The sequence below is a fragment of the Brassica napus genome, chromosome A8 (genome assembly GCF_020379485.1).
Source record: "Brassica napus cultivar Da-Ae chromosome A8, Da-Ae, whole genome shotgun sequence".
NCBI lineage: Eukaryota > Viridiplantae > Streptophyta > Magnoliopsida > Brassicales > Brassicaceae > Brassica > Brassica napus.
In genome coordinates this window covers 17,508,516-17,530,631 of record NC_063441.1, presented here as the reverse complement: position 1 = coordinate 17,530,631, position 22,116 = coordinate 17,508,516, and the positions used below count along the sequence as shown (strand labels likewise).

Sequence of the window (22,116 nt, the reverse complement as noted above, 5' to 3'; positions counted from 1 at the left end):
AAATTTTTTTTATAGTTTCAGATTATGTGTTTTCAGATTCGAAATTTTTATAATTTTTTTTTTTGAAAACTTTTTTGTGGAATTTTTTTTTTTTTTTTCAAATTTTATTTTTATAATTTAAAAATACTTTTTGAAACTGTTTTTAAAATTTTATTTTTTTATTTTAGTATTTATTTTTTATAAAATTTTAAACCCTAATTCCAAAACCTCACCCCTTAACTCTAAACCCTAAGGTTTGGATTAATTAACCCAGGGGTATAAATGTATATTTACCTCTTTAATGAAACCTATTTTTGTGACTTTGAGCTTTGAGTGCTACTTTGGGAACAAAAACTTGGTTTAGTGCTATCCTAGTCTTTTTCTCTTTAATTAATGTAAACATAATTAGTTAACTTAAGTTGGTTTGTTAAAGTGAAGATTGCTTAAACTAGAGTTAAATAAGTGGTTAATTAAAAGAAAAAAAAATCTAGAAGACTTGAACTTACCAAGACTATTATGCAGACTTGTGTTAAGAAATCAAAGGACATTTCAGCCGCCAGCTTTACCAATTAAAAAGCCCAAATTGTAATTTAATTTTAACTTCTTTGTAATAATTTCATCCGTTTATAATAATTTTTCCTCATTTTAATATTATTTATTTCTTCCGTTAATGCGTATGAGTATCGATCTCATTTCTCGTCAGATTCAAACTCGCCGATCTCTAACTCCGACGAGATACCCTTCTCATTTGCGATAGAAGGAGCAACGGATCTGTCCAGATTCGGCGGAGAGAAATGGATAGGGGAGACATTGAAGAAGCCGCCGGCGAAGAGGAATTCCCGCGACTCGGCGGAGGAAAATACAGGCCGGTGGGGGCGCACGATAGAGCGGTTGTCGAAATGTCATCGATCGATCCTGGATCTTCCTCCTCCTCCTCCTCTTCCACCCTCAAGTATGATTGTGTTCCTTGTGGTGTTGTAGCACGGTTTTGAATGTGTATTGATCATCTCTTTGGTGATGATGATGATGATGATTAACGATTACATGTACTGGTTAGTAGAAACGGGATGCAATTTGGTTAAATCAGCAGTGATGGTTGTAGTGTTTTAGAATCGTGTGATTGGAATATTCTAAAACTCTACCTTGAATGATTCAGTATTGTTTACTTTTTTCTTTTCATGGTGAGTGTCTCACGCTTGTAGATTTTTGACAGGAACATAAGAGTAGTGGCACCGGGAGAGATGGGAGCTGGTGCAAGGGAGGGTCCTATACCAGAAGATGGAGTCAATGGCCATCAGAAGGAATCCAAGCTGGAATTATTTGGTTTTGATTCTCTTGTGAACATTCTTGGTTTGAAGAGGTACATGCGATCTTAATTGTTGTTTTCATGTAGAAATGCACATTAGAATGATGAACCAGCCTTCATTTACTGCATACTGGAAATGGTCTCTTGCTTTCATTGATCAGCGTGGTCTTTTTGGTCTGAGCTGAAACAGGGAATCACTGAATAGAAGTTTCTTGCTTTTTTTTTTGAATCGTTTTTATGGATTCCCTTGACTATTTATAAAATTCATGATTCTATAATACAACTGATGTGCTTTCTATCGCCTTGTGTTGTTTGTTCTTAGGAATTCATAAGTGTCTTGTAATTTTTTTTTATGTAACGAAATGAGGATCTCTCTTTCATCTTCCCAATGTGTAAATGCATCTTTTACCGTAAACTATGTTTTGCTTATTCAGTCAGCAGTTTGTCATTTGTTCTGGGAAACACATATTTTCTTAATGGTAATGTGATGAATATCTCCTTCAGCATGACAGGAGAGCAAATTCCAGCACCATCTAGCCCTAGAGATGGGGAGGATATCTCCATCATGCAAGGGCACCCAAAGGTATCTTACTATTCCCATTAGCTTCTTACTCACACAATTTAGATGATTTCTGCCAGGCTGTTTTGATTAAGCGCTCATTTTTACTGACTATCACTGCATTTATGATTTTCCACGATGTTATAATATCTGCATGTTCTTGCAGCCTGCTCTCAAGATGGGTACAATGATGGGAGTTTTCGTTCCCTGCTTGCAAAACATTTTAGGAATTATATACTATATCCGTTTCACATGGTAAGACTGCAAAATCCTTGATGTTGCACAACAATCTGCGAAGTCACCATGGCGTGTCTTAATCTGTTTAATTTTCAGGATTGTTGGCATGGCTGGTATCGGACAAAGCCTAGTGTTGGTATTGCTGTGTGGATTATGTACATTTTTGACGACAATATCTTTGAGTGCTATTGCGACAAATGGCGCAATGAAGGTAATTATTTTTCTGTAATATCACCCGGAATTTTCTTTTACAATAGTTAAAATGTATCCATCCATTCCTTGGGTTTCTGGTCCATACTTAGCACCCCTATTACTTCTCTCTTTCTTTTGTGATAGAACAATATGTAGGACATCAAGTTTATTCCGTAAATAACTCGCATTACTTTACTTCCAGGGTGGAGGACCATATTACCTCATTGGTCGTGCTCTTGGTCCGGAGGTTGGGATTAGCATAGGTTTATGCTTCTTCCTTGGCAATGCAGTTGCTGGAGCTCTGTAAGTGTTATATTCTGGATCCTTTGAAATAGATTCTCTTGGAGAAAGTCTTAAGCTCAACACTCTTAAGTTGCTGGTGCTCTGTTCAGTTTTACATGGTCTCCGAGTGCTTCTAATGACTAATTTATCTGCTTTCTTCCTTATCAATGTAGGTACGTTTTGGGTGCTGTGGAGACTTTTTTAAAAGCGTTCCCTGCTGCTGGGATTTTTAGAGGTATTACTGTGGAACTTGTAAGAATTGAAACCTGTGAAGTGTGAACCAAAGCAAAGGGGTACTAGGATATCCAACAACTCTTAGTAATTTATCAGTTTTCCGATCACACTACTTTATTCATGCTAGTCTTGACGTCAAAGACTTGTTTCATCAATTGTTGGAAATGGCAACGCCTATATGCAATCGAGGATTTGCAAGAACTATATTATTGACTGCCAAAATCTGAGTTCTATTTGACAAAACCTTTACTTGTTTTCCTTGAGGACAAAATCTTTAGCCTATTAGTCACATTTAGCCACTTATATGTGTTTCATTTCTAATGGCAGAAACTATCACAAAGGTTAATGGAACTGCAGTTGCCGAATCAGTACAAAGCCCAAGCTCACACGACTTGCAGATTTATGGAATTGTTGTGACTATACTTCTATGCTTCATTGTGTTTGGCGGCGTGAAGATGATCAATCGGGTTGCACCTGCTTTCCTACTACCCGTGTTGCTCTCTATCTTGTGCATATTCATTGGGATGTTTTTGGCAAAAACAGATGATCCTGACAGTAAGCCATTTCAGGATATTGTTGGATATAGGCATGGAGATATATTTCCCCAAATTGTTAACCTTTCCATTGTTATGATCTGAACAGCTGGAATCACGGGCTTGCGATTAAAAAGTTTTAGAGATAACTGGAGTTCTGCTTATCAGATGACAAATAATGCGGGAATTCCTGATCCACTTGGAGGCACATACTGGAGTTTCAAGTGAGTCACATCTAGAAATTTGTTGCCTATGATAGTAAAACTCTAGTTTTTGTGTATGTTTATTTGTTACTCTGAAATTTATATACCGTTCTCTTTGTTACTTTTCAGTGAGTTGGTGGGTCTATTTTTCCCTGCTGTAACAGGAATTATGGCTGGTTCAAATAGATCAGCTTCACTGAAAGACACACAAAGATCAATTCCTGTTGGAACATTGGCTGCCACTCTGTCAACCACCTTACTGTATGTGATATCAGTGCTGTTTTTTGGAGCTGTTGCTACCCGTGACAAACTTTTGACTGATAGGTAACGGTGTTACTCGTGTGACTTCTTTGTTTTTTTTTGGTTTCAAAGCCGATCTAGTGTGTTTAGCATGGATAAACTTGAAAGATAGTAAAAGTTGCTTTGTGCTCTGAATGTACTAAACAAAACTACTAGGGGCCTACGAAAGCAGTACTTTTTTAGTTTACATGTCAGAATAAATTAAGCACGTCTGATAGTGGTCGCAGAGACCTGTTCTTTTAGCGCTTCAACACCTCATGAAATTTCTTGAAATTTTTCATACGAGAGTAATTTTTCTCTATTGCAGGCTTCTTACTGCCACAGTTGCTTGGCCTCTCCCCTTAATTGTTCACGTTGGCATCATCCTCTCAACCTTAGGGGCTGCTCTCCAGAGTCTGACAGGGGCCCCAAGGTTGCTTGCGGCTATAGCAAATGATGATATTCTCCCCATCCTGAATTATTTTAAAGTTGCAGATACTAGCGAACCTCACATAGCGACGCTTTTCACAGCCTTGATCTGCATCGGATGTGTTGTCATCGGAAATCTGGATCTTATCACACCGACTGTGACTATGTTTTATCTTTTATGCTACGCGGGAGTAAACTTGTCTTGTTTCCTGCTCGATCTACTTGATGCTCCAAGTTGGCGTCCACGGTGGAAATACCATCACTGGAGCCTTTCCTTTGTCGGAGCCTCACTTTGCATAGGTATGAATTTTCAAATACTTTCTGGAGAAGACTCTCTGTTGTATAGTCTACGTTTGTAGTCCATTTCTATAAAACAAATTGTAACTAGCTTGTCTCACCTGAAGCCTGAGATGTTTTATTATGAAAGACTCTTGTTGATTTTCCCTTTTTTCTCTACGGTTGCAGTGATCATGTTCTTGATTTCTTGGTCATTCACTGTCGTTGCCATTGCGCTTGCAAGTCTTATATACAAATACGTTGGACTAAAAGGAAAGGCCGGGGACTGGGGAGATGGTTTCAAGAGTGCATATTTTCAGTTGGCCCTTCGTAGTCTCAGATCACTCGGAGGTACGCCACATAAGTGTCATCACACCAAACTGGTTATATAATATGCATTATCTATCTGTTGTTACACCTGAACCTGCCTTAACTATTATAGGTTCAAATATTAGATGGTCCATTTAATCTAAGCTTATCTTTTCTCCATATTGCAGCGGATCAAGTGCACCCTAAGAACTGGTATCCAATCCCCCTTGTATTCTGCAGACCATGGGGACAGCTCCCAGAAAACGTTCCGTGCCACCCTAAGCTGGCTGATTTTGCCAACTGTATGAAGAAAAAAGGTCGTGGAATGTCGATCTTTGTCTCAATACTAGACGGCGACTACTACGAATGTGCTGAAGAAGCAAAGGAAGCCTGCAAACAACTAGCCACATACATTGAGTATAAGCGTTGCGAAGGCGTAGCTGAAATCGTTGTAGCTCCAAACATGACCGAAGGCTTCCGGGGGATCATCCAGACGATGGGACTCGGAAATCTCAAACCCAACATCGTCGTTATGCGTTACCCTGAGATCTGGCGACGGGAGAATCTAACAGAGATCCCATCCACGTTTGTTGGGATAATCAACGACTGCATAACAGCAAACAAAGGAGTTGTCATCATCAAAGGGTTAGAGGAATGGCCCAACGAGTACCAAAGACAGTACGGAACAATCGACTTGTACTGGATCGTGAGAGACGGTGGTCTCATGCTTCTTCTCTCGCAGCTTCTTCTGACGAAAGAAAGCTTCGAAAGCTGCAAGATCCAGCTCTTCTGCATAGCTGAAGAGGATTCAGACGCGGAAGCATTAAAAGCCGACGTGAAGAAGTTCCTCTACGACCTCAGAATGCAAGCCGAAGTAATCGTGGTGACGATGAAGTCGTGGGACATAAGATCAGAGGGAAACAGCAAAGAAGATTCGTTGGAGGCTTTTGATGCTGCGCAGAGACGAATCTCGGATTACTTGGGAGAGATAAAGAGTCAAGGTTCGACTCCAAGGTTGGCAAACGGGAAAGCGATGGTGGTTAATGAGCAACAAGTGGAGAAGTTTCTATACACGATGCTGAAACTGAACTCGACCATACTCAGTTACTCGAGGATGGCCGCGGTGGTGCTGGTTAGTCTCCCGCCGCCTCCGTTGAACCACCCGGCGTATTTCTACATGGAGTATATGGATTTGCTGGTGGAGAATGTTCCGAGGATGTTGATCGTGAGAGGGTATCACAGAGATGTTGTAACTTTGTTTACATAGTTTCGTATCTTTTTTTTTTGTTATACTCACCGACAAAATCAAAGACCTTGACCTTCAAGGTTAGGTTTTTTTCCCTCTCTTCCTCATACATTTTTTTACAGTTTATATATATATATTTAACCTTGTAGTACAATAATTCAATTTTTGTTGAAAGTGATTGAATTGGAAATTCATGCAAGATAAATTTTGTTGTTGCCATCTTTTGTTGTCCATTTAATAAGGATATCGAGCTTACTTGAGTGACAATTTTCTATAATATTTCACATGAAATTTAAATTATTTATATAGTTTACTTCCCTTTAAATAGAATAAGATGTTAGTTGGCTATTTGATCCCGTCAATGATATTAGGCTGGCAAAAAAACATCAATAACAACAGATGGTATATAATTTTTTAGCTTCTAATTACTAAACATGACTACATGAGTCTGAAAATACAAAACATTAAAAAAAAAACAAAAATCTGCTAAATCCAATAGACAAACAAACTCTCATTGATAGAATCTTAGGAAAAAAGTTTTTCACCGACGCTTGTCTCCATGCCTTGATCGTCTAGGAGCTTTGTCTTCGTCTTTACTTTCAGTCTCTTCGTTTCTCAAACTGTTTCCAACCTCATGTAAAAGCCGGTAAACCGGACTGATGTAAACGATATAATAAAAGCGAAGTTAAGGAAATAGACGAATATAGAAAACGAATACGAGAACGATAAGAAACCGTATTCGCAACGAGACATGGAGGCGAGATATGATCTCTTTCCTTAACTCAAAATATTCGCTCCGTTAGTGAGACGGGACTGTACGAATATAGAGTCCCAGGATACAACCATGGCAGACGACTGACGCCTCACCCGTGATCGCCCTATCGAACAAAAAATCTACGAAACACTCTCGCAATAATAGACTTACGCAGAGGGAATTTTGCTGTTGGATTTCGATTCAGAAAAGGTTGAAGAAAATGAGAAGAGGAGAGTCCGTATTTAAAGAGAAGACTAGGAGCGGTTTTTCGAAACTGTTGCGAACGTTTTTCCGAAAATCTCGCAAAGATCTCGGAGTGGAACGTTGAGCAGCTTTCTCCGCAAGTTTCTCTCTTGTTGTTTTTAAATTTTTAAACGAACTACATGTCGTTTATACACAAATGTCATGCTGTTTTTTTAGAAATAAAATGGCAAAGCGTTGAGCTTAACTTGGTCCAAAATGAATAATTCTTATCAAAGGCCCTCCACCCAAGCCCAAGCCAAACGGCGGCAGCGGCGCGCGCGTGAGAAGCTCTCTTTTCCTCTGAGCCGTTTAATTCAAGGAGAGTGTGATACCATATATATACATCACAACTTCTCAAGTTTTAATCGATGTGGGACTCTCTTATTTCCTTTCATTAATGCCAACATGGCTTTTTACAAAGAGCTCGTAAGCCCATTTCCTTTTCACATTTGCCTTTCATTATTTGAGCTAATAAGTTTAATAATTAGTCCCAACACCTCAAACTGCTCCATCTCATGAGACTAGGGATTAACCCGGGCTACGCCCGGGATTTTTATTTTTTTCTAATTTAAGTTGTTAAATTATTTATATTTAGGCTATGATTTATATTTATATAAATGTTAAAATGCATGTCATAATTAAAATTTATTTTTAAATTTTAACACGTTAAATTAACATATTTTTTACTATTTAAATATTTTTTTGTAATTTTATTGGCTATCTAGTTATCATATTTAGCAAAACTATCTTTTGAGTGTTGGAATAAATGTTTTAGAGATTTTATTAAACTGCAGAGTATTTTTGGATCGACCACATGCTTAACATTCGATCGATCCGTAAAAAGATGGTCGATCTCCTTGGCGAGGTAAGTACAATTTTAGCAAAAATATATTTTATTTTCAAATATTAAGTATATAACTATTCTTTTTAATATTTTTTTAATTGTATTTTTGATTAAATTATTGTATTATAATGGTTATGTAAATATTTTTTGTGATGTTTGAATTTTTGTTGTTCGTATACTTAACCTAGATGATATTGATGTTTAACAATTTATTGTTTTCTGGAAATAGAAAATAATGATATATCAAAACGTATCTAATACTTGTTAAATGATAGTATAATGTAAATTACATCCATTATTTGAAAATAAACATTTGTTGTTTTTATTTTTATTTTAAATCAGAAATTATTTTTATTTAAAAACATTATTCATATATAATATAATAGTTTAAGTTTGGAAGATTAATATATATATATAAATTATGTGTATTTTTTAAAACATAATTTAAGATATTATATATTGAGTATATGAATAAAAGCTGAATTTCTTACCTTGAAAATCAGATATTTATATTTTTATCTTCATGTTATACTCACCAATCCATCATTGATATTTATAACTCAGTATGTTTTTTAAAAAACTTAGTTTTAAGTAATAAACGAATTTAATAAATTAAATTCATCACCTATAATGTTCTGTAAACTATATTTGAAAACTCTCTAAAATTATATTTTAAGCATAATATTATTATTATTTAATTTAAGTTATTTTAAACATAATATATGCTAAACCAACTTAAATTATATTTACAATAGGACCATCCTAAACCGGTTAGTAAACCAAAAACAATACTAAACCAACATGAACCAATACCTGATTCGGCGAGGAAGGAAGTGTTTCGGGATAAACGCTTGAATGGTTATTAACTGAAATGGTTTGATCATGAAAGAGTTAGTATGAATATTAACAATAAAATTATACATTAGATTAATTTAAATTTGTAAGAATACCTTTGAGTCTATGAAAAGCAATTCAATTCCCATGAATAAGTTTGGTTTTGGAAGTTGCGGGTTTCCCAACAATGAATCCACCTAACAAAAAGTTTGTTGTTATAAAAAAATCTCATTCAAGGTCATTAAAGGTTTCTGGGACGGCAATAGTTGATAGTGAAACCTTTTTTTTGCTCGAATGCTTTGAAATTTTCCTTAATAGTGTGAGGTTGATGTGGATGGAATAATGAGTTTTATAGGGACTTTCTTGATGTAAAACTATAAAAAAATTTTTGTTTAATGTGGTATTTCCATTTTTATATAATTTACTACCATTTTAAGATAGAAGTACATTTTAAGATAGATGCTTAAATCTTAATGTACTTTTTCCATTTTTTAAAATGTTTATTTCCATTTCTTATATTTTTATTTACGTAATATCAATATTTTATATTTTTAAATAGATATTTAAATATTAATGTACTTTTTCCATTTTTTAAATTGTGTATTTACTTATATTATATATTTTACATTTTAAGATAGATGTTTAATGCTTGATGAACTTTTTCCACTTTTTAAAAAATTGTGTATTTACTTATTATTACATATATAATTCATATATTATATATTTACATTATTTACTTATTATTTATTTTCATGTATATGTATTTCCATTTCTTGTACTTTTAATTTACTTAATATCTCTATTTTACATTTTAAGATAGATGTTTAAATCTTATGTATGTTTTCCATTTTTTTAAATTGTATATTTCCATTTGTTATACTTTCTATTTACGTAATATCTATATTTTAAATTTTAATATATATTTTTAACTCTTAATGTAATTTCCCATTTTTTAAAATTTGGTATTCACTTATATTATATATTTACTTATTATTTATTTTTCTTTATATTGTGTATTTCTATTTCTTATACTTTCTATTTACTAATAATTTTATATTTCAAGATTGATTTACATTTTAAGATAGATGTTTAAATACTAATGTATTTTTTCCATTTTTTTAAATTGTGTATTTCCTTTTCTTATACTTTCTATTTACTTAATATTTATATTTTACATTTTAAGATAGATGTTTAATATTTAATGTACTCTTTCCATTTTTTAAAAATTGTGCATTTACTTATTATTGTATATATAATTCGTATATTTATATATTTATAATATTTACTTATTATTTATTTTTCTATATATTGAGTATTTCTCTTTCTTATACTTTATATTTAGTTAATGTCTATATTTTATATTTTAAGATAGATGTTTAAATCTTTACGTATTTTTCCATTTTTAATGTAAAACGGCAATGTTTAATAGAAGAACTTGGACAAATAGTCAAATAGTTATATTTATGTTTTTTTTTCTTTTTTTAATAAAAAGGTAATGTTACATTATGAAGATAACCCGTTTTTTTAGTGAACAATGGTAATCTTACATATGTTTAATGTAGTTTTTCCATTTTTTTATGTTGTATGTTTACATATTATTGTTATTTTTAAATGTAAAATGGTAATTTTACATATGTAAAATGGTAATTTTACATATGTTTAATGCAGTATTTCCATTTTTTATGTTGTATGTTTACATATTATTTATTATTTTCGAAATTATATATAATTTTTTTTTACAAAATAGTAATGTTACATTATGGAGATAAGCCGTTTTTTTTTAGTGAAAAATGGTAATCTTACATATGTTTAATGTAGTTTTTTCATTTTTTATGTTGTATGTTTACATATTATTTTCTTAAAATAAAAATGTAAAATGGTAATCTTACATATGTTTAATGTAGTATTTCCATTTTTATGTTGTATGTTTTACATATATTTATTATTTTCAAAATTATATATAATGTTTTTTGTTTTTTTTATAAAACGGTAATGTTACATTATGGAGATAAACCGTCTTTTTTTTAAGTGAAAAATAGTAATCTTACATATGTTTAATGTAGTTTTTACATTTTTTTATGCTGTATGTTTACATATTTTTTATAATTTTCGAAAATAAGTAATATTAAAATGTAAAACTATATTTTAATGCCATGTGTCATCTTTCGAGATTATATTTTATATTTACTTATTATTTATTTTTCTTTATATTGTGTATTTTTATTTCTTATACTTTCTATTTACTAATAATTTTATATTTTAAGATTGATTTACATTTTAAGATAGATGTTTAAATACTAATGTACTTTTTCCATTTTTTTAAATTGTGTATTTCCTTTTCTTATACTTTCTATTTGCGTAATATCTATATTTTACATTTTAAGATAGATGTTTAAATCTTAATATACCTTTTCCATTGTTTTTAAGTTGTGTATTTCTTTTTCTTATATTTTCTATTTACTTAATATCTATATTTTACATTTTAAGATAGATGTTTAATATTTAATATATTATTTCCATTTTTAAAAAATTGTGCATTTACTTATTATTGTATATATAATTCGTATATTTATATATTTATAATATTTACTTATTATTTATGTTTTTATATATTGAGTATTTCTCTCTTTTATACTTTATATTTAGTTAATGTCTATATTTTATATTTTAAAATAGATGTTTAAATCTTTACGTATTTTTCTATTTTTAATGTAAAACGGCAATGTTTAATAGAAGAACTTGGACAAATAGTCAAACATATTTATGTTTAATGTAGTATTTCCATTTTTATGTTGTATGTTTTACAGATATTTATTATTTTCGAAATTATATATAATGTTTTTTGTTTTTTTTTTATAAAACGGTAATGTTACATTATGGAGATAAGCCGTCTTTTTTTTAAGTGAAAAATAGTAATCTTACATATGTTTAATGTAGTTTTTCCATTTTTTAATGCTGTATGTTTACATATTTTTTACAATTTTCGAAAATAATTAATATTAAAATGTAAAACTATATTTTATGCCACATGTCATCTTTCGGAAGAAATGTTTTCCGCTGATGTGGACGCCCTATGGAGCCTCAAAAGCTCCCTTTTATTAGTAGAGTTTATTTTTCTTTATATTGTGTATTTTTATTTCTTATACTTTCTATTTACTAATAATTTTATATTTTAAGTTTGATTTACATTTTAAGATAGATGTTTAAATACTAATGTACATTTTCCATTTTTTTAAATTGTGTATTTCCTTTTCTTATACTTTCTATTTGCGTAATATCTATATTTTACATTTTAAGATAGATGTTTAAATCTTAATATACTTTTTCCATTGTTTTTAAGTTGTGTATTTCTTTTTCTTATATTTTCTATTTACTTAATATCTATATTTTACATTTTAAGATAGATGTTTAATATTTAATATACTCTTTCCATTTTAAAAAAAATGTGCATTTACTTATTATTGTATATATAATTCGTATATTTATATATTTATAATATTTACTTATTATTATTTTTTTATATATTGAGTATTTCTCTTTTTTATACTTTATATTTAGTTAATGTCTATATTTTAAGATAGATGTTTAAATCTTTGTGTATTTTTCTATTTTTAATGTAAAACGGCAATGTTTAATAGAAGAACTTGGACAAATGGTCAAACATATTTATGTTTAATGTAGTATTTCCATTTTTATGTTGTATGTTTTACATATATTTATTATTTTCGAAATTATATATAATGTTTTTTGTTTTTTTTTTATAAAACGGTAATGTTACATTATGGAGATAAACCGTCTTTTTTTTAAGTGAAAAATAGTAATCTTACATATGTTTAATGTAGTTTTTCCATTTTTTAATGCTGTATGTTTACATATTTTTTACAATTTTCGAAAATAATTAATATTAAAATGTAAAACTATATTTTATGCCACGTGTCATCTTTCGAGAAAATTTTTTTCCGCTGATGTGGACGCCCTATGGAGCCTCAAAAGCTCCCTTTTATTACGAAAATAATTAATATTAAAATGTAAAACTATATTTTATGCCACGTGTCATCTTTGGAGAAAATTTTTTTCCGCTGATGTGGACGCCCTATGGAGCCTATATTGAGTATTTCTCTTTTTTATACTTTATATTTAGTTAATGTCTATATTTTATATTTTAAGATAGATGTTTAAATCTTTACGTATTTTTCTATTTTTAATGTAAAACGGCAATGTTTAATAGAAGAACTTGGACAAATGGTCAAACATATTTATGTTTAATGTAGTATTTCCATTTTTATGTTGTATGTTTTACATATATTTATTATTTTCGAAATTATATATAATGTTTTTTGTTTTTTTTTTATAAAACGGTAATGTTACATTATGGAGATAAACCGTCTTTTTTTTAAGTGAAAAATAGTAATCTTACATATGTTTAATGTAGTTTTTCCATTTTTTAATGCTGTATGTTTACATATTTTTTACAATTTTCGAAAATAACTAGGTGTTATGCCCGCCATGCGGGCATAATTCATTTATTGATACTTAATAATAATTTGTTATTAGTTTAAAAATAAAAAATGTCAATAAAAATTTAAATTTATAATATTTTATGAATATTTCAGTTTCTTAATTTTTATATTTCATTGATTAAAAAACATTATTTTAGGATAACAACATAATTGTTTTTATTTTAAATGTGTTTTTATTTTTAATACATTTTTATTACATTAATTTACAAACAATTATCTAGTCAAATAAACAAATATAATTTAGTTTAACAAATAATTATCAACAATATAAACATTATATTATATTATAATAAGCTGGTTTCCAAACAATATATTTTTATGATATTTATTTTAAAATAATTCATTCACAATAAAAATATTTAGAAAAATAAAAACAAATAAATATTAAAATTTTCAACTTAAATAACAAATAAATGTTCTTGCAACCGAATAATATGAATTAAAAATAAAATATCACGAAAAATCACATTAAGAGACAAATATAAATAAAAATTAATTTTTATTGCTTAGATACCTCGTTTTAGTATTTTAATACTAAAATAAATTTACTAATTTTAAAAACTATGCCATGATATATTGCGTCTATACAAAAATACAAACTATTTTTTCTTTTATAAAACTATTTTGAATATTTTAGTATAATGATAAATCTAATTACTATATGTGCATATATATTACTAATTATAAAAATTAAAAAAAAAATAAGAAAGAAAGATGTAGATAAACACAAAATAAATACATGGAATTATCCTTTTTTTTGTCATAAACGTTTTCTATTTTATTTTTTAAAGATAATTTGTATAATATTTAATTTATAATCAATTAAGTAATTAAATAATAAATTATATAATTATTCATTAAAGATATCAAAAGTTATTTAGTCTAAATTAAAAATATAACTCAACCTAAAATCATGGAGAACATGACAAATAAGCAAATTCACTTCTCAAATAATATAATTAATATTTTTATAATATGTTTATATATGTGCTAGTTATTTACAAAAGTTTTATAAATTCAAATTAGTTATAACAAATATAAGAACAATATTATAAAATACAAATAGTTTTGAAGTTAAGCTTGAAGTTTTGCTTTTGGAGAAGAACACCTTTAAACTTCAACTATAGATTTTTGAAAACTTCAAAATAGAGTTCATTTTTGGAGATGTTCTAAGTGATAACTCCTAACTTGTTACAAAAAAATTAGTAAACAGTCTATATTATTTTGATAATTTGTATGTGAAATAAAAATAAAAATAAAGAGTGATTTGGGATATTTGGGATAAAAATAAAAATAAATATTTTTCTATATATTTTTAAAATATAAAATTTCTTATATTTTCAATAGCTAACTAGGTGTTGTGCCCGCCATGCGGGCATAATTCTTTTATTGATACTTAATAATAATTTGTTATTAGTTTAAAAATAAAAAATGTCAATAAAAATTTAAATTAATAATATTTTATGAATATTTCAGTTTCTTAATTTTTATATTTCATTGATTAAAAAATATTATTTTAGGATAACAACATAATTGTTTTTATTTTAAAAGTGTTTTTATTTTTAATCAATTTTTATTACATTAATTTACAAGCAATTATCTAATCAAATAAACAAATATAATTTAGTTTAACAAATAATTATCAACAATATAAACATTGTATTATATTATAATAATCTGGTTTCCAAACAATATATTTTTATGATATTTATTTTAAAATAATTCATTCACAATAAAAATATTTAGAAAAATAAAAACAAATAAATATTAAAATTTTCAACTTAAATAACAAATAAATGTTCTTGCAACCGAATAATATGAATTAAAAATAAAATATCACGAAAAATCACATTAAGAGACAAATATAAATAAAAATTAATTTTTATTGCTTAGATACCTCGTTTTAGTATTTTAATACTAAAATAAATTTACTAATTTTAAAAACTATGCCATGATATATTGCGTCTATACAAAAATACAAACTATTTTTTCTTTTATAAAACTATTTTGAATATTTTAGTATAATGATAAATCTAATTACTATATGTGCATATATATTACTAATTATAAAAATTAAAAAAATAAGAAAGAAAGATGTAGATAAACACAAAATAAATACATGGAATTATCCTTTTTTGTCATAAACGTTTTCTATTTTATTTTTTAAAGATAATTTGTATAATATTTAATTTATAATCAATTAAATAATAAATTATATAATTATTCATTAAAGATATCAAAAATTATTTAGTCTAAATTAAAAATATAACTCAACCTAAAATCATGGAGAACATGACAAATAAGCAAATTCACATCTCAAATAATAGTATAGATTAATATTAAAATGTAAAACTATATTTTATGCCACGTGTCATCTTTCGAGAAAATTTTTTTCCGCTGATGTGGACGCCCTATGGAGCCTCAAAAGCTCCCTTTTATTACGAAAATAATTAATATTAAAATGTAAAACTATATTTTATGCCACGTGTCATCTTTGGAGAAAATTTTTTTCCGCTGATGTGGACGCCCTATGGAGCCTCAAAAGCTCCCTTTTATTAGTAGAGATTCATCCACCGCCCCTCTGTCATCTATTTTAATGAAAAGGCCCAATAGACATGACAAGATAATGGTGACCAATGCCCAACTGATATATAAGAAATAAACAACGTTATCGGTTGTCTCGTACTGCACACGATTTTTTTGAGAGATTTCAAAGGGCTTGTGTAGGTTTGGAAAGGTATGGATAACAAAGAATCAAGTGAGCTGGGGAATTTACCAACATCCCCAATGGCTAAGCGGGCCCGAACGCGTGAAACGACCGGAGAACGGCTACGGAGACCGTTACCCCGCTCGATCGACTTGAGAAATCCTGATCTGGCCTATGTAAGTACTATTCCTTATTGAATTCATGGTCGTTTTACTTTTGGATGATCTGTACGAGTCTCACAGAATAAATTTAATTTTTTTTTTTGTTAGGGTTTTGATATGTATTACAATGACGAACCGCTTAAATTAGTTCCGTCTACTTGGAGTAAAAACTATGGTATCGGTCTCTATGGTAGGATTGGACTCCAATGCTACAATCTTCAGAAGGTAAAACTAACTAACTAACTGATATCATTAAATTAATCATCACTTATTCTCTAATGTCTTTTTTTTTTGACAGGGAACAAACTTAAAGTTTAAACGCTTGGAGAAACATAGTAGCAAGGACACTTCCTTCTTCAGCCTGTACATAACTTTGGAGGTAACCGATCCGGCCACTGGCTCTGTCTGCTCTTTTCAGACTCAGTTTGGCGATGCAGGACGCCGCATTTCGTTGGGGGCTAGGATTACCTGGTTTACCTTAGCCTCCAGAATCAAACAAATATGTAAGATATTTCAAAGGGCGCTTTTTAAACACACAAGTTTATGGATAACTCTTTTTTAAAAAAAGTGGACTAACTGTTTTCTGACATCAGATAACCAGCCTATTGATGATGTATGGGACGAGGACACACCTGGAATAAATGAGTTCTACAAAGTTCCAATGCCCAGATGGTTTTCTGATGAAGCCTTGGAACGTGACAGTAAAAAGTATTACGTGGTAATAACATCAGATGATCTATTCATGGAGGTTTTTGACTTGTATATGTTTCAGTTAGTAACCTAGTTTGATTTCCTTCGCAGGTGCCAGTATCAGAGCTGCATGACAATGACTGGCTTCAACTTCTCATGGAAGTCGCCTTCTTCTCCAAATCAGATCGTGTATGTACTTTTCTTCTTCCTTTTTTTGCAATTTTCGTGTCCTCTCTCTCCCCAAGCAACAAATTGAAACTTGTTATCTTCCCCCTCTTATGATTGTAATTGCAGTGTTTGGATGCTTACCTACCCTTGGAGCTCAAGAACGTTGTTGTGGAAACTTTTGAAGATTACACAACAGAGCCTAGTGAGAAGCTCAAAGCTGATAACGCAATCTTCTACATTAGTTACAAGTGTTGCTCTGATCCTTCAACGCCTCTGGCTGGTGATCACCGTGCCGTAGTAAGGAAAACCATGGATGGCAAACCAGGCCACATGTGTCTTGAGGTTGCGCTTACCAAAGAACAAGAATGAAGAAGAGAATAATTTTTTAGTTTCTTACCAAATATAGGCTGGCAAAAAAATATCAATAAAAACAGATGATATATAATTTTTTAGTTTCTAATCACTAAACACGAGTCTGAAAATACAAAACATTAAAAAAAAAAACAAAAATCTGCTAAATCCAGTAGACAAACAAACTCTCATTGATAGAATCTTCGGAAAAAAGTTTTTTACCGACGCTTGTCTCCATGCCTTGATCGTCTAGGAGCTTTGTCTTCGTCTTCACTTTCAGTCTCTTCGTTTCTCAAACTGTTTCCAACCTCAAACTGCTCTATCTCATGAGATTCATCCACCGCCCCTCTGTCATCGCTTCTCTCAGGTGTTCTCCTGTTGGAAGAAGTAGGGCCAGGACGTGCTGATGATGCTGTTGTTGTAGCTGGTGGATAATACATTGGCCTGCCTCCTCCTCCTCCTCGGGGAGCGTTTCCCATTCCTCCCATAAGCGGTCCACCACGCCCTGAGCCTCCCATCATACCATAACCTCCATGTGGAAACTGTTGCGGAGGCCTACCGGGAAACATCATCCCCGGTACAGGTCCTCTGAAATCACCGCCGAACCTCGGTCCATACGGTCCAAAGGGTCTTGGACCCATACCAAATGGATCTGGCATACCGTTGTAGCCACCAGGTCCATAGGGAAAAGCATCTGCAGGGTTCATTACCCCGAGAGGGAAACCTCCCATTCCGGGCATTGGTCTGATTCCACGTCCCATAGGCATTTGAGGAGGCCACATCATCCCTCTTCCTCTTCCTCTGCCTTGAGGACCGTTCGCCATGCCATCTTCTTCCTCCTCGCTTTCATCTTCTTCTTCTTCCTCTTCTTCGTTGTCCTCAAATGGGACGATGTCTGGGTTCTCAGCTCTGCTCTCTGGATTCACGCCCTTTGCTTTCTCTTCTTCTCGTTTGGCCTCTGCAGCTATGGAGATTGCCTTGTATTTCATGGGAAAACAAAATTTGATGAAGCATAAGGCCAAGCTCATCAGTAATAAAAGAAGAAGCAAGCAACAAAAGAGAATGTATACCATAAGCTTGCTATCTGGTTCCAGATAAAGCAAGGAAGCCAGCTCCTCACCAACGGAGGGCTCTAACTCTTGACAGTCTCTGCTTATCTACAGTCATTGAACCAAAAGAGTAAGATAAAGGCGACTCCCTTAAGTGCAAATACTCAATAAACATAAACATTACACAATGACCATTAAGCTGCTAGCACAATACTTAGTAATCACTGTATCAGTAATAACAAAGTATTTTCGTAATCATGCAAGTGTGGCCACCATGGGACAGTTTAGCCACTGCGGCCGGTATATTCATATAAAGATCCTAATTCATAGTGAGTTGTTTTGTATCTAACAAATGATACCGCTCCTAAATAAGAGACCAGCTTAGATAGCGTAAATAATGGTGAAAAGTTCAACGTACCTTCACAGGTAAGTTCTCGTTGTAAGGATTCCTCAAATTCCGGGTTTTGTGGAAGGACAGTTCGCACAACTACAACGAACGATAAGAATTACAATCACTCATATGAATCATGTGAAATCTGCAAATCAATTTAACTCTGCATTACGAAAGCATCTCCTTTCGCTCTCAGTAGCATGTAACAGAGCTCATTGTTAACATCAGCAGAACCGATACCAGAACAGAGAAAACATAGACGTAAGCAAATACCGAAAGTGTAAGACCATATAGGCTCAATCGCATAGAGAAGAACTAAACTAAACCGGGATTCAGAGCAAGGATTATATCGATCAAAGGGAAAGCTTAGAAAAAGCAACACACCTTTAACCATTTAACTGAAAAGTTCCCACCATACTGTTGAGTTCCATGTTCATTTTTCCAGTTTCCTCCACCAATGTAACCACCAATTCTGGATGTCATCTTAGCACAGCCCTACAGCAGTATGTGAAAAGAAAGATATTTAGACTCATAACGCTGCCTACCAAATACACCACTATGAAGAAGAGATTACACAAAACAACCAGATGGACATGTAACTATTAGTCTTTCAACATAAGGAAAGTGGTTCTCGTTTTCACCCAATACACTACCTGAAAATGCCGTGTTCGGTTGACAGAGAATATCAAGATCACATTATTCACAGTGTCAAAAGCTTCATTAAGTTTCGCTTCATTGCTTCTTTGTGTAGCCCATACTCCTTGTTGCACAGATAACTCAAAATTTTCTGAATTGTTACTTTTTACTACAAAATACCTGATATGGCAGATGAAGATTAGTAAGAATATAACAGAGGAAAAATATAATCTACATATAACAAATCAAAAAATTAAAGCATACGGAATTTTACATCGAACTATAACCCAAGCATAGAACCTTCAAAAGATGAAACGCTAAACATTTTTTTTTACCAACTCTATCCTTCTTTTAGATTATGATTCCAGATCAATTGAATGTGAATCCAGAAGATATTGCTACATAAATTACAAAGCTTCTAATCAAATTTATGCACCATAGAAACAAGAATCAACACTGGAGGCTGGAGCACGAGAATAAGCAACCAACCAACTGTTAGGGTTCAACAAGAAGATAACTTATGACCATCAAAACTGAGAGAGAGGCCAGGACATCAATCTGTCTAGACTTTTATATGCACAAATAAAGGAAACCAAATGAGTCACACTGAAGAAGAAAATTCTTATGGGTGAAGACCAATGCAATTAAATAATGTACAAGTGCATAGACATACAACAAAAAACAATCGTTCAGAAAGATAAAATGCTTAGGTTAACTACCGAGACTGCAGGTTAGAGGGATGACTAATGTAAGTCATATATATCAAAGGAAGCAAGACAATTTATGTTGACTAGAAGCTTAAAAGCCCACACTGGTGAAACTCAAGAACTGAAAATACATCTATGTTGACAATGAATACTAACTACGTCACACAAGCAAGCAAGTAGAGAGACCAATAAATTATAATACAGCTGATGACAGAAAGACGAAACCTAAACAATTCTGGACCTCTTCTAGCAGTAATCAAAACAGCTCACATCACATTATACCTCGTCACTAAATGCTAGTTAGTAACTTAGTATAATTTGTTAACTTGAAACAACAAGACAAGGCATGACTCGTACAGGTATACTGGGGGAATAAACCAGAGCACTAAATAAATGAAACCAGTATATGGATACCATACAAACACTGGCAAAACCAATCTCCCACATTTCAAATGAAGGAAGAAGGGCAACTGATGGAAAGAGGAGACTTATAATCATCAAAAAAAAATCAGAATGCAACGGTAAGTTTCTATTCTCTTCATAAGAAACAATTGAGGAAACTACAATCTCTAAATATACCTAACTATGAAAGAGAAGTATCCTAAAATCAGGTAGAATATATAACATGAAGTTAAAATTAGTAATATATGTATATATAAGAGAGTGTTAAAAATCTGAGCTTGCAAATAGCTAGTTACATTTTAAAAGTGACCACTCTCATAAGAAACCAACAGTTCGATAAAAAAAACCAATAACAATGTCTTGAAGCATAGTTTACACAACCCAATTAAAAACTTTGGAACTCTGAACACACCTATTTAACCCTCGCGGCAAAGGATGAGAAGTTTGGTCAGCAGTGTTTTGCGTCTGAGTCTGAGTCTGAGTCTGGCTGACCTGATGTTGTGATTGCTGAGGCTGTTGCTGCTGCTGCTGCAAGTTACCTGGCTCCTGCGTCTGAACTTGCACCTGAGGCTTAACATCCCCCAACTGCGGAGCAGCGTTCCGTGGTTGGTAGAATCTATTAGGCCCGTAGTTGTACGAAGTCAACTGTTGTATCTTCTGAAGAACTTCCTCAACTGGAGGTGGTGGTCCAGGCAGCTTCGCATGCCTGTACCTACAATCAGGACCATTGGGACAAAACCCTAGCTTGTACCTGCCAAACAAAATTAACAAAATATTAAAACCATTATTCTAAAAATCGGTCTAGGCGCCCGCCTAACTGACTAACTACAGCCTAACGATTTCTTGTACATTGATTAACCACAAACTAAGAATCAACATTCAACACAATCACTGCATATGCACATACATATTGCATTCTTTGATATCTTCATTGGTATGCTTATAGACGCAATCCTGCTCTCTACATTCACCGTGCACTCGGAAGAATCTGCAGATCGGCATACGAGCTTTATCGTACTGATGGAGGAACCCGCAGGCGTCGCCTTTCATACACAGACCTCGGAGCCAGTGCCTGCAAACGGTCTGGCGGAAACTCCGCCCTCTCCCAGCTCCGGCCGCCGCCGCGGAGGAGTGATCGTAGCTCGGCGTCAGGTTGACGGCGGCGGAGGATTGGTTTTCGAGGGGAGCGACGGGGACGGAAGCCGTGGGCTGGATAGGTCCGGAGTCGAGACCGCCTTCGAAATCGAAGCTGAGTCCGTCGGCGTCCTCCATCGTTTTGCTGAGTCTCTCGTTAGGGGTTTGGATCTTCTCTCTAGGGCTTCGATCGAGGAAGCGAGCTCGGAGAGTTTGAGCTTCTTCTGATGTTTTATGAATCAGGCTCGGATTATTCGGTTAAAGTTTAGATTGAACCGGTGATTTAGATGGTTTACTGAACCGAACCAATAGATTAATAAAGGTTTTTACGAATCAGGCTGGGGTGATTGGTTAAGGGAGATTGAACCGGTGATTTGGACGGTTTATTGATCGAACCGTCAACAGTGACAACACATGTTAAAGGAAGAGAGCAGTGGATGAATCCAAACCACAAGATTCTC

At 32.3% G+C, this 22,116-nt stretch overlaps 3 protein-coding genes across 3 annotated transcripts; 2 read left to right on the top strand and 1 right to left on the bottom strand.

Moving 5' to 3' along the window:
- The first annotated feature begins 633 nt into the window (after nucleotides 1–633).
- On the top strand, nucleotides 634–6,283 carry LOC106361576 (cation-chloride cotransporter 1-like). Its single transcript, XM_013801351.3, has 13 exons — nucleotides 634–931; nucleotides 1,193–1,339; nucleotides 1,790–1,868; nucleotides 2,011–2,099; nucleotides 2,178–2,292; nucleotides 2,476–2,576; nucleotides 2,729–2,790; nucleotides 3,117–3,344; nucleotides 3,432–3,546; nucleotides 3,655–3,849; nucleotides 4,133–4,533; nucleotides 4,699–4,860; nucleotides 5,007–6,283. Exons 1-13 carry the CDS (start codon nucleotides 774–776, stop codon nucleotides 6,083–6,085), a joined length of 2,931 nt encoding a protein of 976 aa, XP_013656805.2. The 5' UTR covers nucleotides 634–773; the 3' UTR covers nucleotides 6,086–6,283.
- Nucleotides 6,284–15,880: 9,597 nt separating this feature from the next.
- LOC106361575 (UPF0725 protein At5g63820) lies at nucleotides 15,881–17,448 on the top strand. Its single transcript, XM_013801350.3, has 6 exons — nucleotides 15,881–16,142; nucleotides 16,236–16,352; nucleotides 16,426–16,630; nucleotides 16,721–16,845; nucleotides 16,929–17,006; nucleotides 17,112–17,448. Exons 1-6 carry the CDS (start codon nucleotides 15,999–16,001, stop codon nucleotides 17,352–17,354), a joined length of 912 nt encoding a protein of 303 aa, XP_013656804.2. The 5' UTR covers nucleotides 15,881–15,998; the 3' UTR covers nucleotides 17,355–17,448.
- Nucleotides 17,405–21,892, bottom strand: LOC106361574 (30-kDa cleavage and polyadenylation specificity factor 30). The gene is made up of 7 exons (XM_013801349.3): nucleotides 21,429–21,892; nucleotides 20,934–21,272; nucleotides 19,430–19,592; nucleotides 19,161–19,271; nucleotides 18,804–18,872; nucleotides 18,407–18,493; nucleotides 17,405–18,313 (listed from the first exon to the last, which is right to left on the bottom strand). Exons 1-7 carry the CDS (start codon nucleotides 21,791–21,793, stop codon nucleotides 17,555–17,557), a joined length of 1,893 nt encoding a protein of 630 aa, XP_013656803.1. The 5' UTR covers nucleotides 21,794–21,892; the 3' UTR covers nucleotides 17,405–17,554.
- Between the last annotated feature and the right edge of the window lie 224 nt (nucleotides 21,893–22,116).